The sequence below is a fragment of the Nyctibius grandis genome, chromosome 7 (genome assembly GCF_013368605.1).
Source record: "Nyctibius grandis isolate bNycGra1 chromosome 7, bNycGra1.pri, whole genome shotgun sequence".
Taxonomy (NCBI): Eukaryota; Metazoa; Chordata; class Aves; order Nyctibiiformes; family Nyctibiidae; genus Nyctibius; species Nyctibius grandis.
The window spans coordinates 21,796,057-21,811,896 of NC_090664.1; the positions used below are offsets into that span (position 1 = coordinate 21,796,057).

Sequence of the window (15,840 nt, forward strand, 5' to 3'; positions counted from 1 at the left end):
CAGGGAAAACAGCTTTTAAGCTCTTCTGGCTAATTTCAAGAAGAAAGAAACAAAAACAAACACAGCATTTTTCTTAATCTTGCAGATGCTCCTGATAGTTCTTAATTAGAATTATCTTTCACTAGTTCCATCAGATTTCTCACTTTTTTAACTGTTTACCTTTTTCCAAGTCCCCAATTTGAAATCGGCTAATGTTAAGATTATTTGTTTATATTGGCTCATTTAGTAGATCATATTTTCTGAGGAGATGAGATTTTATCCACATGTGGACATTTAAGCAGCAGTAAGTTCAGCTGTTACTCAGTTAATGTAAATGGTAACATTACACTATATTTCATGATATTTAAAGAGGCTGCTCTCTGCCATCATAACAGTCCCAATCCTTGTGATTGTATAAGGGTTAATAAATAATCTTTAACAGGAAAAAGAAATCCAAGACCGCTACAGAAAGCATTTAGTGTCCTAATATTTACATTAATGGCGAAAGAGGTGGTGGAACATCATTTCTCTTTGGCTTTCAAGGTTGTAGACTGGAATGTTCTGTCAAAAAAAAGGAGGAGGAAAAAAAGTCCTTAATTGTGGAGGCTTAGAGCTGCCTTTGTACTCGAATAGCTGTCAAACTGCAGCTAGCAAGCTCTAGCTAACTGTCCTTGCATGGGCACAGGCTGGCTCTCTGCTTCATTCTCTGCCAGCTTCACCCTGTGAAAGACCAGTGCTGTTGGTCTCCAGCAGCAGAGCATGTGCTGCTGCGGCTGGTGTTAGGCTGATGGGCTGGAGACAGCCCAGGAGGCCTTCTGCTCTCCCTTCAACCCGCCAATTCATGATATCCATGAGTAATTTCTCTGTTCCCTGATCTGATATCATAGTAATTTACCCCAAAGCAGGAAAGGGTTCATGATTACTGAGAATTTTAAGTGAGTCTCAAAGTAGTAAAAATAAAAAATAAAGAATATGGAGTGTAACTTCTGGCTTTCAATAGGCAAAATAGAATTTCGTGATCATTGGTTAGAAATAATGGTATCAAAGTAGCTGCCAAGATATCTCTCAAACTGGAGGGAGTAAAGAAGCTATTTGTTACAAAATTGACAAGGATAAAACCCAAACCTGTAGGGGCACAAAATGTGTGCCATGATAACCGTTTCAGTTAGGACAACTGCAGTTTTGAGTTACCTTCAGGTAATAGAACATCATTGCGTGGGCTGTAGGGTGTTGAATGATGGGAGCAGCTCAGCCCCACATTTCTACTGCTTACAGCCTGTTGTGTAGTGCTGGCAGAGTGAACTCAAGCCAGGGAAGCAGAGCACCTTTCCAGTTTGTTCCATGAACTGCAGTGCAAGGAAAATAATAAAATAGCAGAGTGCCACCAGTAACATGGTGGAATAAAAGATCACGTTCCTTAAGCTGTTTAATGAATGTCTTTTCGAAGATGGCTTGCCATTGTGTCTTGTTACTCAAGTAATGAGCATATTACCTAATGTAATTTTTTTTCTGGGGATGAATTTTAAGGATTCTGGAGATGGATAAATGAGCACATGTGGTGGGTTGACTCTGGCTGGATGCCAGGTGTCCACCAAAGCCACTCTATCATTCCCCCTCCTTGGCTGGACAGGGGAGAGAAAATATAACAAAAGGTTCGTGGGTCGAGATAGGGACAGGGAGAGATCACTCACCAGTTACTGTCATGGGCAAAACAGACTCAACTTGGGGAAAAATTAATTTAATTTGTTTCCAATCAAATCAGAGTAGGATAAGGAGAAATAAAACCAAATCTTAAAAACACCTGCCCCCACCCCTTCCTTCTTCCTGGGCTGAACTTTACTTCCGAATTCTCTACCTCCTTCTCCCCAGCAGCCCAGGGGGATGGGGAATGGGGGTTGTGGTCAGTTCATCACACGTTGCCTCTGCTGCTCCTTCTTCCTCAGGGGGAGGGCTCCTCACACTCTTCCCCTGCTCCAGCGAGGGGTCCCTCCCATGGAAGACAGTCCTCCATGAACTCCTCCAATGTGAGTGCTTCCCACAGGCTGCAGTTCTTCACAAACTGCTCCCGCGTGGGTCCCTTCCGTGTGGTGCAGTCCTTCAGGAACAGACTGCTCCAGCGTGGGTCCCCCACGGGGTCACGAGTCCTGCCAGCAAACCTGCTGCAGCATGGGCTCCTCTCTCCACAGGTCCACAGGTCCTGGCAGGAGCCTGTTCCAGTGTGGGCTTCCCACAGGGTCACAGCCTCCTTTGGACATCCATCTGCTCCAGCTTGGGGTCCTCCACAGGCTGCAGGTGGATATCTGCTCCACCGTGGACCTCCGTGGGCTGTGGGGTGACAGCCTGCCTCACCATGGTCTGCACCATGGGCTTCAGGGGAATCTCTGCTCCAGCACCTGGAGCACCTCCTCCCCCTCCTTCTTCACTGACCTTGGTGTCTGCAGCGTTGTTTCTCTCACATATTCTCACTCCTCTCTTCGGCTGCAGTTGCCCAGGTTTTTTTACCTTCTTCTTAACTATGTTATCCCAGAGGCGCTACCACTGTCACTGATGGGCTTGGCCTTGGCCAGTGGTGGGTCCGTCTTGGAGCCAGGTGGCATTGGCTCTGTTGGACGTGGGGGAAGCTTCTTACAGAAGCCACCCCTGTAGCCCCCCCGGTACCAAAACCCTGCCATACAGACACAGTAGAGCACAACTGGCACTCTTACTGATTTTTGTTTCATTTTGTTTTAAAGTTTTTTTGAGTCAGTCAAGTTCTTTTTGGGAATACTTCCCGATGTGTCTTACAGAGAGGACCACAAGTACTTACCTACCTGGTATAGTTCTGTTTTCCCCAAAGTGTTTCATACTAGTCCTTTTTTTCATTAAATTCTACATGTTTAAGTATTCTTTGTCTTTTTCAAATATTTGGGGATGGTACTAGCACGTGATATTTCATGTCAGTTCATCATTCTAGATCTGTCAAATCCTACGATAGCTGGGGATAAATAATTCATGAGATCTCTGATCAGAAATCTTGAAACTCATGTTACATTCTCATTAGCAGTCGTTCCATAAATAAGAACTTTAAAAATACTATGAGATTTATTCTCTTCTCTGTTGTGTTGCTGCAGGGTCTTTCATTTAAGAGTTCCTGATGGCAAAAAAGAGAGATCCTCTTTTAATTAGAGGTGTATCTGATGAAGGGTGGTTTTTATTTTTCTTATACTCTCCCTTTATGTCATATTCCTCATAGTACTTGAATTACTTCCCTGGCTTTTTCATTTGTCTTTATTTTATTTTATTATCTTATTTTAGTTTATTATTTTTACTTTAAGGAGGCTGCAATTCACACTGAACACAAAACCTTGAGTTACTGAATATGGGCAAAAGAGTTTTATAGAAGAGGTCTTCATTTTCAGCATCTCTTATTTTTGCTTCATAACCTACAAAACATATCCTTTCAGCATAGGCTGTTTCTGCCTGTGATGGCAGAAGTTTTTTTATGCTAAATTGTGACTAGACTGTGGCTATACACTGTGTATATGTATGTACAGAAAAATATGCATAGAAAATTCTGGTAAACACATACATTCAGTGAAGGATGCAGTCAAAAATAGTGTTTTATTTAGTTTGTATTGTTTCTATCAATATAAAAAAGAATCTTGTCTCTTGGAAGATATGTAACAAAGTGTAAAGATGGATCTAAGGTTAGATTTTAACATCTTTGGGGTTTTTTTTACTTATAGCCTTCATCTTCTTGAATCTCTCTTAACAATTCTGTTCTTTGGAAGAAATAAGATCTAGATTTGGATTTTCTGCTTAAGCAGGACAGCTGGGAAATTGTAGAAGGACTCCGTGGAGCAATGAATTGTACCCAGGAGCCACAGAAGCAGGAGGGCTGCTTGCTGAAAAAGAGGAAATGGCCTTTGAAGGGCTGGCACAAGGTAGGAAAGGAATGTGTATCTGAAAGCCTGATGCCATGTGAGTGGGACTTGCTTGGTGTGGGAGCTTCTTGTGGCAAGAAGGTTACTTAAGAACAGAGAAAGTGTTCTCCAAAGAAATATGGGGGTTGTGGGGGTTGTGGTGGTTTTTGTTTGTTTTTTTGGGGGGGGGGGCGTTTTGTTTGTTTGGTTTTAATGCTCTGCATTTCCTGTTACAGAGATACTTCTTTTTGGACAGAGGGATTTTGAAGTATTCTAAATGCCAAGCTGATGTAAGTGATCTGAAACCCTTTAAGGCCATTATAAGGTAACAACACTATTTTATCCAAAATAACAATAATTCCATGTTGTTGGCAATGAGAAATAGAGTTTCAGCAGTTCTAAACAGTAGGTTGAAGGGGGTGAAATTATGGTTTCAGCAGGTAATATCTATCTTTTTACTTTATTCTGTAGTGATTGTATTCTTTTTACTTTTTTCAGATAGAGAGAGGGAAGCTTCATGGCTGTATCGATGTCGGACTTTCTGTCATGTCTGTAAAAAAATCAACAAAATGTATAGATTTGGATACAGAAGAGCAGATATACCATCTGAAGGTGCGTTTTCAAGATTGTTATAACCTTGCTCCCAGAATAACAATATTAGCTGTGTATGGTGGAGACCTCCTTTTTTAATAGTAGGAGGTCTGTTAGTGACACTAATAACTAACTTTTTAGTGTCGGCAGACTAGTTTACACTTTATAACTTGAGAGGCCTTTTTGTACTGTTCCAGAGTCAGTAACCTTGTTCTAAATAGAAACTTTGAAGATGCCTTATGTTTAGCAGCACTCTTCACCCAGCACTTTTTTCAGCAAAGGGTATGCACTTGTTGTACAAGTGCTTTTATTTTCAGTGGTTGTATCTTGCTCTTTGTCTTATCTATAGGAAGTATTTTCCACAGTCAAATGTTTAGATTTATCTATCCTTCTGGAATAAATAATTTTAAAATACATCACCAAAATCAAATTTCTACTTGTGGTTAGTTAAACATTGACTAAACCTTAAAAATGGCAATTAAGAAATGACAAATTAAATATTTTTTTACTTATATTGTTGGGTTTTTTTTTCCATCTAGAAGTTGCTAAGTATTGTGTTCTGCATTGGAAGTCATAACTATACTAACTGAAGTTTCTCTTTTTCTTGACTTTGTACTGTGATTAATTTTCTGTCATACTTAAGCTCATACAGTATGCATTTTAGTAGGAGCATCATTAGAAAAACTTTCCTGATATTTTACCAATAAAGGTCAGCCAGGCTAGCTGTCTAATAAGCACAAAATACCTTAGTTTCTTTGTTAGTGATTTTGAATGTGAATGTTATAAAACCTGAAATTTCGTGTAGGTGAAATCTCAGGAGCTGTTTGATGAATGGGTAGCAAAACTTCGTCATCACAGAATGTACCGTCAGAATGAAATCTCCATGTTTCCTCATGACATCAATAATCGTTTCTTCCCTGTGTCTACTACTGCGGACTCTGTCCCTGGTTTCTGTGATTCTACTCCGGGTAGAAAGGTAATAGTTATGTTTTATAAGTAATGAGATTTTATCAGGGATTAAATTAGTCTGATTTGTGTTTATTAAGTAAAGACAATAATGGAAGTTTGTGGTGGGGTTTAAGTTATGATCTAAAATGTCAAGACGAAAATTATATTTATTGATTTACTCCCAAGCAGTTTTGTCTATGATGCTGTTAAATTTTATAATACTGTCTCATTGTTTTAATGCAGTAAATTATATTTTCATTATGACTTTTAAAACTGGATATTGAGTTAGAATCCTCATAATTTTTGAGACATGTATCAGTATTTGTCTGATATGTGCTGGTGACTATTAGTCTGGGTCACAGAAGAGCACTTAGCTAGAATTTTTTTTTTCCTTTAGCATTTTTTCATGTATCCTTTACCTAATAAAACCTCTCCCCCTTTACATTAATGAATACCTTAGGAGTATATAGGAATTATCCAAGAGCCATCACTTGGGGCCACTATTTATATTTTTAACCAAGGTAGGAGAATTATTCAAACCAATCCAAGGACCATGCTGTAGGTGGGTATGGGGTCTGGATGGGTCCAGTCAACATTGTACTTCTCTTTAGGTAGATCTGTGACTGTTAGTTTCACAAATGACCTGACAAATGCTTAGTCTGACACTGTAATGGACCTCTTTGATGCAGTCTCACAGAAGACTGTGTTCTGTGCCTGAAGACAACCTCTGTGCACGTTGACTGGCTGTTCACCCAAAGCAGCTCTTCTGTTCACCCAAAGCTGCTCCAGTCAAGAACCAGTGATCTCTTTTGAGAATAATGCCTTTTTTAGCAATACTGTGTTACTTACTATAACTGAAACGGTTCTGTTTCTGTCAACTCCAGAAGTGTCTCCTAAGCAGTAATCACCTCTTTGTTACCCTCCTATCTAAGGTTTTCTTTTCCCTGGCTGTATTGCTGTATGATCTGAGTGGGCTTGTTCCCCAATACCTGCAGTTCATCACTTTGGTAGGACTATCCTGTAACTGAGTATGAGTTTTACCAAACACAAACATGTGCCTGAACAGCTTTTTGCTAGTGGCTGAGGGAGGGGGGATCTGTGCAAGCAGGCAGCTGAAAGAACAGTTAACTCACCCTGCAGTAACAGAGCTATTCTGCAAAGAGCTGTCTGCATGCTTTCTGTGGTGCCAGCGCCTCTGTGGCTCTGACAGCCTGCTCTTCTGAGGCTGTGTCTGCAAGAAAATGGCAAAGCTTTTGTGGCCGTTTAGTTCTTTTCTCCCAAAAGGCGGCAGGGATAGAGGGGAAGAAGAGTATTGAGGGCAAAAGTGGAACATTGCAAAGCCCATGATACCTCTATGCCTGTGCTCTCAGGGGGGAAAAAAAAAAAAAAATCCATGTGACCACCATACCTCAAATCTACCTAAAATCTATGCTCACTGTCGGGAAACTAACCATTTCTTCTTTGGCATGAAAGACTTTAATTCGCTTCTAATTTATTAATCCAGATTTGCACTGCAAAGAAGCCCTACTTATTGTCATGTGAAAAATAGAAGGGGGTAGTGCTTAAGCTGCAGTTAATTAGCTTAGCTGTGCTGAAGCTAAATGGAAGTTTGCCAATTTACACCAGCCCTAGCTTGATATTAGTTAATATCAATCCAGCAGTTAGGTTATTTCGAGAAAAATATATCGAGTGAACTTTGCATTGCATTTTAATTCCTTCTAGAAACACCTGATCAGTTTTCACATGTGTGTTTTTTGTTGTTGTTGGGAGGTAGGTTTATGTATCTCCATATGTTTATGTGGAATGCTTGGATTCTAAAGCTTAGCCATGCTGATCAAAAGCAAAACTATGCTAACTGGAGCTATACAAACTCTCTCTTGCCTATTTCTTGGTAATGCCTCCTTCCTTCTTCCCTCCTACTCATGCCCCTCATGTATATGAATTCTGGAAAAGTTCGTTACATGAGAGAGATTTCTGAAGAGATATATATATAGGATTTGCTCACAAAATGCCAGTACAATAGCTTATCTTTACATTTAGTTTACCTGTACTTTTAAAGGTGCTGAAATTATTATTTGGGTGTATATACATAGATGACTAAAGCTCATACAGCTTTATGTAGGAATAAACCAGCTAAACTACTTGGATTAATTTAAAAATAAGTGTGCTTATTGATGCTTACTGCTGTTGCATACTGACTATATAAATTGACATACTACTGAATGACATCACATGGATAGTGCATTTTATTTTATTCTGCAATTCAAGTTGGAGCTTATATTGTAAATTTAAAAAGACCAACTGAGAAAATCGCAACTGAGATGTAGATGATGTTTCCTATGAATAGATTTAAAACTAATACTACCTGAGTTTTGATATAAGGTGAGCAAGAGGTAACGAAGTTTGTAAAGTGTATGCTTTAGAGAAGAGCCAAACAATTTAGTCAGCTTTTCTCTTAACCAGTAAAGTGGTCATGTAATGGCACTTAAGATGAAAGAGTTTAAAACTGATTTTAAACAAGATGTTGACAAAGCATGTAATTTGTGCAACTTCTTGACATAAATATTATTAAAGATGAAAGGTTTAGTAAGGTCTAAAAATAATTAGGCATTTGAATGGCTATTATTTGTAGTTACATTAGAGGAGAAAACAGCATTATAGGCCACAATCAGCTGGTAGTAGTAGTGGGTAGAAATTTCTTCCCATTGGAAACTACTTAATTATACTGCTCAATTAGCTCTTACACAGGATTTCCAGCATCTCCTGAAGCACCTGATAGTGGGCATTGCTGAAAATGAGGTAAATTTGAAGATGGTTACTGAGACATTGTAAAAGGTTAGTATTTACCCAGATGAGGTGTATAGTCACACATGTATTAAGGCCTGTCAAGTTACATTTAAGTTACTTTTGGGACTTCTTTGGGGAGCATGGAGAAGCAACAGAATGTCCAACTTTGGTCCTGTTCAGATATTGTGCTTTAATTGTGTTAAGTTGACTTAATTGGTACAGAACTTTGCCCTTCCTCAAAATTTAGTTTTCAGCAAATTTTTAGGGTTCCTTTAGTATTTACACTGCTCATGGACAGCAGTTGTGTTCGATATCCTGACATTGTGCTTAATGACTGTACACCTAGTCTAGTTCATACACTTTTTTTTCCTACATGTTATCGATGCCTTCAGTCCTTGTCCCTGATTGTGGACCTCAACAGTTGGTTGTCAGCATTTGTGCATATAACATTAAAATATTATTTGTTAGTTGTTCACTTGCTCTTCTTTGGTACAGGCAAGCAGCTTGACCAAACAGAATACGTTGTCAGCTGGAGGTAACTTGTCATTTTCCTTTTCGAGTAATGAGTCCAGGATTCCATCTTGGCTACAGTCTTCTGAAGACATGGAAAAATGCTCAAGAGGTAATGATATTTGAAAGAAGTTGAAAGTAGCCTAGTATTTCCCCTAGTTTTTCTTGAGAATGAGAGTACTACACCTAAGTAGTCATCACAGTTAAGAGCTTTCTCTGAAACTGGAGAGAGGAAAAGGGTGGTTGTTGATTAACTAGCTACTCATTTGTTTTCAAAAGGACTAATGATTTTGGATGTTGGGGTATCAATTGTGGGCACCGCTTCAAGGAATCTATGTATTTCAGTACATTTTCTTGAACATCTCCTTCAGTAGTAAGATTTGAACTTTCTTAAGCCGAGTATTCAAAAAAAAAGTGAAGCATCCAAAATCTAGTAATTTAAAAAGCACTAAATCTTTGTACTTCAAAGTCACCTTCTGCTTTCATGATTTCCTAAGAGCAAGAAGATCTTTCTCATGTTGGTAGTGTCTGTGTGATACTTATTTGGTAAAGTTCTACCCACCAGTGAGCTTCAGCTTTAATGTAGATGAGCCTCATCTCTAGCTCTGAATGTACAATTCAGTCTTGATGCCTATGGCATTGCTACCCTCACCATGAGGAGTTCTGACTAGTCCCAAACTGCAGTAATTATCACATTATTCTAATTTTTCTGCAACCAACTAGGATAAAATCTCATAATCATTATACACACCGTATAGATATATTTCAATATTTTTAATTTGAACTTGAAGATAGAAGCATACAAGCTTTTTATCCAGTCATCTAATAATATGCTTTTAGTCAATGAATAACTTAAGCTAGCTACAATCAAAATAAGACTAACCTACAAGGAAAAAAAACTTGCAGTGTGTCTGTTACTTTAGGGCAACTGAAAATATTCTCTTGTTCAAAACAGACCTCTCCAATTGTCACACATATTTACTGGAAATGAACCAGCTGTTACAGAGCATGGATGTTCTTCACAGGACTTATTCAGCGCCTGCTATAAATGCTATGCAGGTTTGTTGTTTAAAAAACAAAACCAAACATTTTTCCCTCGCAATTCCAAAAACCAACCCCAAATCCTAAAGGATCAAGGTATTTCTTATTAGCTCTGCTACTTTTATGGCAATCTCTATTATTTTTGTCCTGTGTGTTGTTAAAAGGTTGGACCTTTTGAAAGCCCAAAGAAGGAAAAGAGAACGCACAGGAGGTGGCGATCCAGAGTTATTGGGAAAGAGGCTAAAGGAATGTTACAGGTAACTTCAGTCCTTTCAGTGCCCATCTTTCTCCAAATCTTAGTTTTTGATCTCTTCTTGGTGTAACAAGTTTAGGAAATACGAATCCTTTCTAAGTAGTGTGCTGTGCTAGCTCATTTTAAGTGGTAATACATCAGACAAAACACAAATATGTTGTCATTGATTTCTGCAATAGGATCTGCACTGTTACCTTCAGGAGACTGGCCATGTTTTTGACCCGTGTTTTTGATCTGCCTCCAGTTTGGGGGGTTGTGGTGTTAGTTTCTTTTTATCAGTACAGATTTTTGCAAATTCTCTGGATAGTTTTGTACATATTTGCATCCAGAGCCCATTTGATTAGATACTTATAAGTGGGAAAAAATAGTGTAGCATATGCTACAGCTCTCAGTGGGCTTGTTTCTTGGAGTTTTGCCAGATCTCTGATTACGATATCTTGGGCAAAGTTATATCTATGGTTTCATTTGCAAAGTGTCATCCATTCCAAACCTATTGGTAACTGACACTAGTTTTTCCATTTTTGGTGTCTCCAACATGTAACCCAAATGGGTACAATAAAACAAAATTTTCTTTACAGTTTGTAAAAACATCACAAATGGCTATCCTCATTACAGGTGCCTTCAGTATTTTCTGCCCCTATGAGACTGCATGCTTCCAATCCTAACTTATCTACAATAGATTTTGTAGAGGAGAAAAATTACTCTGATGGCTCTGAAGCATCATCAGAATTTACTAAAATGCAAGAGGACTTATTTCACATTGCACATAAAGGTAAATGAAATTTTCTTTCGTATGTGATTATATACAATCACAGTTTAAATAATGATGTATCTTATGAGAATGCTTTCTGTTCAGTGTTCAGAAAAAGCAGAAAACACCCTCCCTTCCTTTAATTCCCTTGAGGAATTGCCAATGTTGAGATCTTGAGTTGTTTGAAAAAAGTGGCTTAGTCATAAAATTTTTTGATTTTTTTATTTAATAAAGGACATCCCTTTGTTTTATGTGCTAAAAAATGTAGATTGTATTTTTTTACCAAAAGGTAAAAATCATAAAATCAGTTGCTATAAACACAACAGCAGATTTATACTCTCTTGTGTTTGCATGCATATGTGTATATATGAGTACATACATGTTTGCATATTCGGTGTGCTTCACTGTGTTTCAGAGTCAACATTTGTTGCTATGGTAGTAACCTATTTTTAGTGAATACAGAAGAGTAAAATCATGTAAAGCAGCCAGAGGGGCAGCTTGACTAAGATGTTTCTTCTCAAAATCATTTTTCATTAGCAGTGCTTTGTTCCATCACCCTTGCACCAGAAACATTTTTATTGTTTAAGTGATCTTGGTGAGGAAGGCACTTAAGCATATGTTTATATCTGACAGACTTTTGGGAGTATTGGCTTTGTCCCTTTTTGCACAAGATAATGGTTGATGTTATCAATAAGCGTTCTTTGCTTGTTTTTCCCCTCTAGTGCTGATGTATCTTGATTCTGTTATGCGAGAAATGTATCTAAGTAGTAAACTTTATAAAGTCAGTTATAGTTGAAACTGATATATTTTTTTCAAGAAGAGAAAAGAAGTGGGGTGCAGCTGGAAAAGTTGCTATTAAGCTGAGCAAATAAATCTCCTACTCAAAATCATCTTACCTGAAATGTCCGTGTTGGAAATTTTGGTTAGATTGACCCATGCATTGAGGGGACAACTGACTTGGTACTATTTAATACAGTATCATTTTATTAAGAGTACAAAGAATTTTTTTCCAAAGTTGCTTTATACCACAACCTTTCCAAAAAAGGGTAGTGAAGAAAACTTTTGCTTTAGCTTTTGATACAAATTAAATAAAATGTAACATTAGTAGTTTAGTATGTAATAATTCTTGAAAATTTAAGCTAGTCTACAACTTATTAAATGACATTTAAGGTCACTGAAGATTCTGGTCTTGTCATCCACATATGAAAGGCTAACATAAAATAGATCATAGTGGATAAACATCTTCCTCCCCACCCCCTGTGATACTGTTGAAGATTTCTTCAAATAGGTTAAAGAATGAGAACTAGCTTTGGTAATGGTTTGCAGTGTTGAAATACACCTTAAGAATATTTTCTTATAAGAGTGAATTAGGTTACATCAAGTACTCAAAGAAGTCATGATGATTCAGATTGAGTGGATAATTAGAAGAGAGAGGTATCAGAGATTTCTTGTTCCTCGCTCTTTCCATGCATCCATGCTCAGATTTTATATCTCCATTTCCCTGTAAATGGATACATTTTTACATTGACAGTTCTCATGACTGTATTACAAGGCTTGATTAGGCCCTCAGAAATCCTCTAATTCTTCAGTTAGATGAATGTTGAAATCCTACATAAATAAATATTACTTGAATAAATTTTTATTTCTTTTGGCTAAGGAAAAGATTAGATGTCTCAAAAGTAAAAAAATAAGGAAAGTGCATTTTCCCTCTAAAAATCTAGTGATTTTAAAATCGCATGATCTCTTGTCTGATTTGGATGTTTCAGGCTGGTGATACTGGCTCAGGAACAAGTAGAAGTAGCAGTGTAATGTGCACAACATTCAGGATCTGACCTTTTGTGTCACTAAATGATCTAACAAGTTGAAATTTCTTTATCCCAAAAAGAGATAACAAAACTCAACACCACAGTTGATTTGCTTGTGGGGAAACTACTAACCCCATAGCTGTGGCACAGTATGTGTTATAGCTGCTTTTTTGATCATTTTTTTTTCTATTTCATTTTTTTTTATTTCCCTCTCCTTCTTCCCCACTGGTATTCTTAAAGGAATGTGGAATAGAGTCATGACCATCTGAAGATTCAAGCTAATTGGGGAACAAAAGCAAGTGAAGAGCAGATGTGGTTAGTTAGCTTTGTTGCCATCTGTCACAAATAATCAGAGTAATTTTGACTGTGGCTAATATAGTCAACACAGTAGCATTCACCATAAACATTTTTCCTACTAAAAATCTACCCTATAACCTTGATTAATATTACTTGTTTCTAGTAACCCACCCTGGATTTCTCAACGTAAATTCTTGTTTCTGTCACCATAAATGATGTTTCATTGACGTTTTACATAATTGGTATATATCCAATTGGTAGCTGTTTTTAACTGTCACTTTTTACAAAATGATTCTAGTTTACTTCACCTTGAGGTCAGCGTTCAGCACCATATCTACAGAGAGAGAAAAGCTGAAGCAGATGCTGGAGCACGATGCATCCTTGTCACCATCTGCACAAATAGTTGGCTTGAAGAATGCCTTAACATCTGTAAGTGACATGCTGAAGTTCAGCAAGCTTCATTGTCGTCAGATACTACCTCTAAATTTATAGTAGTTAATTTCTGTTTCTTTAGTGTCTGTTCTGTGCTGGAATTTGCAATTTTGAATCATAGTAAGTTATTATATATGGTACTTTTCGAAGATTCTTTCCTAAATGTTAAAGGTATTGTGAAATCACTGAAGTTTGATAGATTAATTTAGGTATATAGTATAATCTGTATCATTTGGTGTTAAGAATCAGAGGGCTGTTCTGTGACGATGAGTCTACTTTCTCTCGAAATATACACTGTTTAATCACTCAGTTCTGGTAGGTTGCGGCTTTCCTTTTCCTTTTCTTTTCCTAAACAGCATTCAAGTATTCACTTATGACTTGGCATAAAATAAAGGTGAGAGTGGCTGAAAGCACTCAGCTGTCCCTTCTAATGCACTAGAGCTTTACCATGCTGCACCAAGACACTGCAAAGTAAATTCAAGTACAACTTGTTTATATTGACCTGCAACCTTAATTATCTGTTAGTTGTCTAAAAGCAGCAATGGAGCTGTTAGGGCAGAGTTCGAAATGACAAAAAATTGTGCTCTTTAAAAGGTGGGGGTTTTTGGTTGGTGTGCTTTTTGTAATTGGTTGAGACCAGAATGAGACCAGAACTTTCAAGTTGGTCATGTTTGAACGTATCAACCCAACAGTGACCTGATTTCAACGCAGTGAGGACCATCATTACCATGGTCTTAAAATTTCAGTGTTTGTTGCAAATTCCTAATCAGAGGTAGGGGAGACTGTTTGGAATTGATAAATGCGATATAGATCATCTTAGAATTATTTCAGTATGAAAACTTCCCTTTGCCTTACAAAAGCTGCATATGATTATAGTTTTTTAAATGTATAACATGCCTATTTGCCTAGACCTTTAGAGGCTGTGATGTCTTCATAGTATTTAGAGAAAGCTGAAACCTGCTGCATAATAACTATACTCACTCACTTGCACTTCTTTGCTTCTGGCTTTCAGATGTTCCACTTCTGATATTTGAATAGGTGACTTTTATTTTTCCAGTGTTATTTGCCTACCATTTTATATAAAAAAATCCGTTTTAAGATTTCTGAACTCAGTGAACACTCAGCTTAGCATGAAATTTTTTTCTAAGCAATGAAATTCTGTTGTCCATCTTCATCCTCTAAATATCTTTTAAAAGTCATGCTTTTAGGTCTTATTTGATACTTAATAAGCCTTTTGTAGCCCACCAGAAGTTGTCTGTGATCCTTGGCGGTTTCAGCAGAGGTTAACACCTGTAAGAGCTATTCTTAACCTGCAGATCTGTAAAACCATGATGCCAACAGGAATTTTTTCACCCTGTACAGCAGACATCCTGTAGGAGAAAGGAATAAGTTTCCTTTGAAGATGTATGGAAGCACAGATACGATAAACTTGACATATTTCTATTACTTCCTTGCAAGAGAGTCCTGTGTTGATGACTTTGACTTAGTGTTGTTTATTGTTCATTTCAGTTTGTTTTCTGTACATGGGGAACAAAAAAATCAGACTCACAGGTTGAAAGCTATCAAACATAAATCTGTTATGCTCTTATCAGCCTGGCAGGGGAAGAAAAGTGAACAGATTTAAAGTGGATAAAACACCATAAAATTAGCATTTCTGCATCTGCTTCTCCATCAATAAGATAGTATCCTTGAGCTACACACAGTCTAAGAAAAGCAAATACAGAATGGGGAAAAGTATAATATTTTTATTTTGGGGGGAGGAAGAAGACAATAGAAGGAAGAAAACACTTTGTAGCAAACAATGAAAATTGGAAGATGCTATTACAGGAAAGCTGTGTAAATTCTTTTTTGCACTTATTTGATATTGTGGGTATAACACAATGCTGTCCACTTGAACATTTGGCACACAAGTGATATATGCCTGTACGGCGAATTCAGACCACACGTATGTAAAGCCAGACATTACCTTCTCCTCTCCATCATCACTTTGAGCTTACTGTCTTTCCTGCCCTGAAGACTATTTCAAAAAAAAAAATTACTGTCGGAATCAGAAGCATTTGTGGGACAAAGCGGATGTGTAAACAGCAGTTCTCCGCATCCTAGTATTGATTCAGATCACTAGAGGGGGCAGTAAGTCTTCAGTATTGTTCCAAAACTAGAAACCTAGTCTTTTTTTTTTCCCCAGAGATATTTTCATTGCTGGCAGGGTTGCATTCTCTTCCTACAAGTCTACTCAAACTGACATTTGTCCATCAGATGCACCCAGCATAAGTAAATAACATGTAACAAACATGAGTTTGCAGTAGAGGCTTTTTATTCTGATCATTGACATTACAAGCTGATAGGACACAAATTTTACCTGTACCTGTCTGAATTTAAGTCTTATTTCTCTGTCAGTGGAAGGCAAAGGGAACTGTCAATATACCAGGCTGATGGGACAATTGAATGGTTTTGTATGTGGCAAGAGTAAAAATTAATGTTGAGAGAGGCTGGGTTGGAGATAGGAGTGAAGAAAGGGAGCTCAAAACGAAAGAAGATGCACAA

General features: G+C 37.7%; 1 protein-coding gene across 8 annotated transcripts in view; it reads left to right on the forward strand.

The window, feature by feature from the left end:
• OSBPL3 (oxysterol binding protein like 3) overlaps positions 1-15,840 on the forward strand; it is a 99,788-nt gene that overhangs the window by 55,485 nt on the left and 28,463 nt on the right. For 5 of the 8 annotated variants that reach the window (XM_068405563.1, XM_068405569.1, XM_068405566.1 and 2 more), the window contains 10 exons: positions 3,786-3,902; positions 4,118-4,171; positions 4,380-4,493; positions 5,278-5,448; positions 6,353-6,427; positions 8,703-8,829; positions 9,673-9,776; positions 9,923-10,015; positions 10,627-10,783; positions 13,163-13,293. In XM_068405563.1, the coding sequence (XP_068261664.1) occupies positions 3,786-3,902; positions 4,118-4,171; positions 4,380-4,493; positions 5,278-5,448; positions 6,353-6,427; positions 8,703-8,829; positions 9,673-9,776; positions 9,923-10,015; positions 10,627-10,783; positions 13,163-13,293 (1,143 nt within the window). Of the gene's footprint in view, positions 1-3,785; positions 3,903-4,117; positions 4,172-4,379; positions 4,494-5,277; positions 5,449-6,352; positions 6,428-8,702; positions 8,830-9,672; positions 9,777-9,922; positions 10,016-10,626; positions 10,784-13,162; positions 13,294-15,840 lie in introns of those variants that run through there. The other 3 variants (XM_068405568.1, XM_068405570.1, XM_068405571.1) reach the window with 2 other exon arrangements.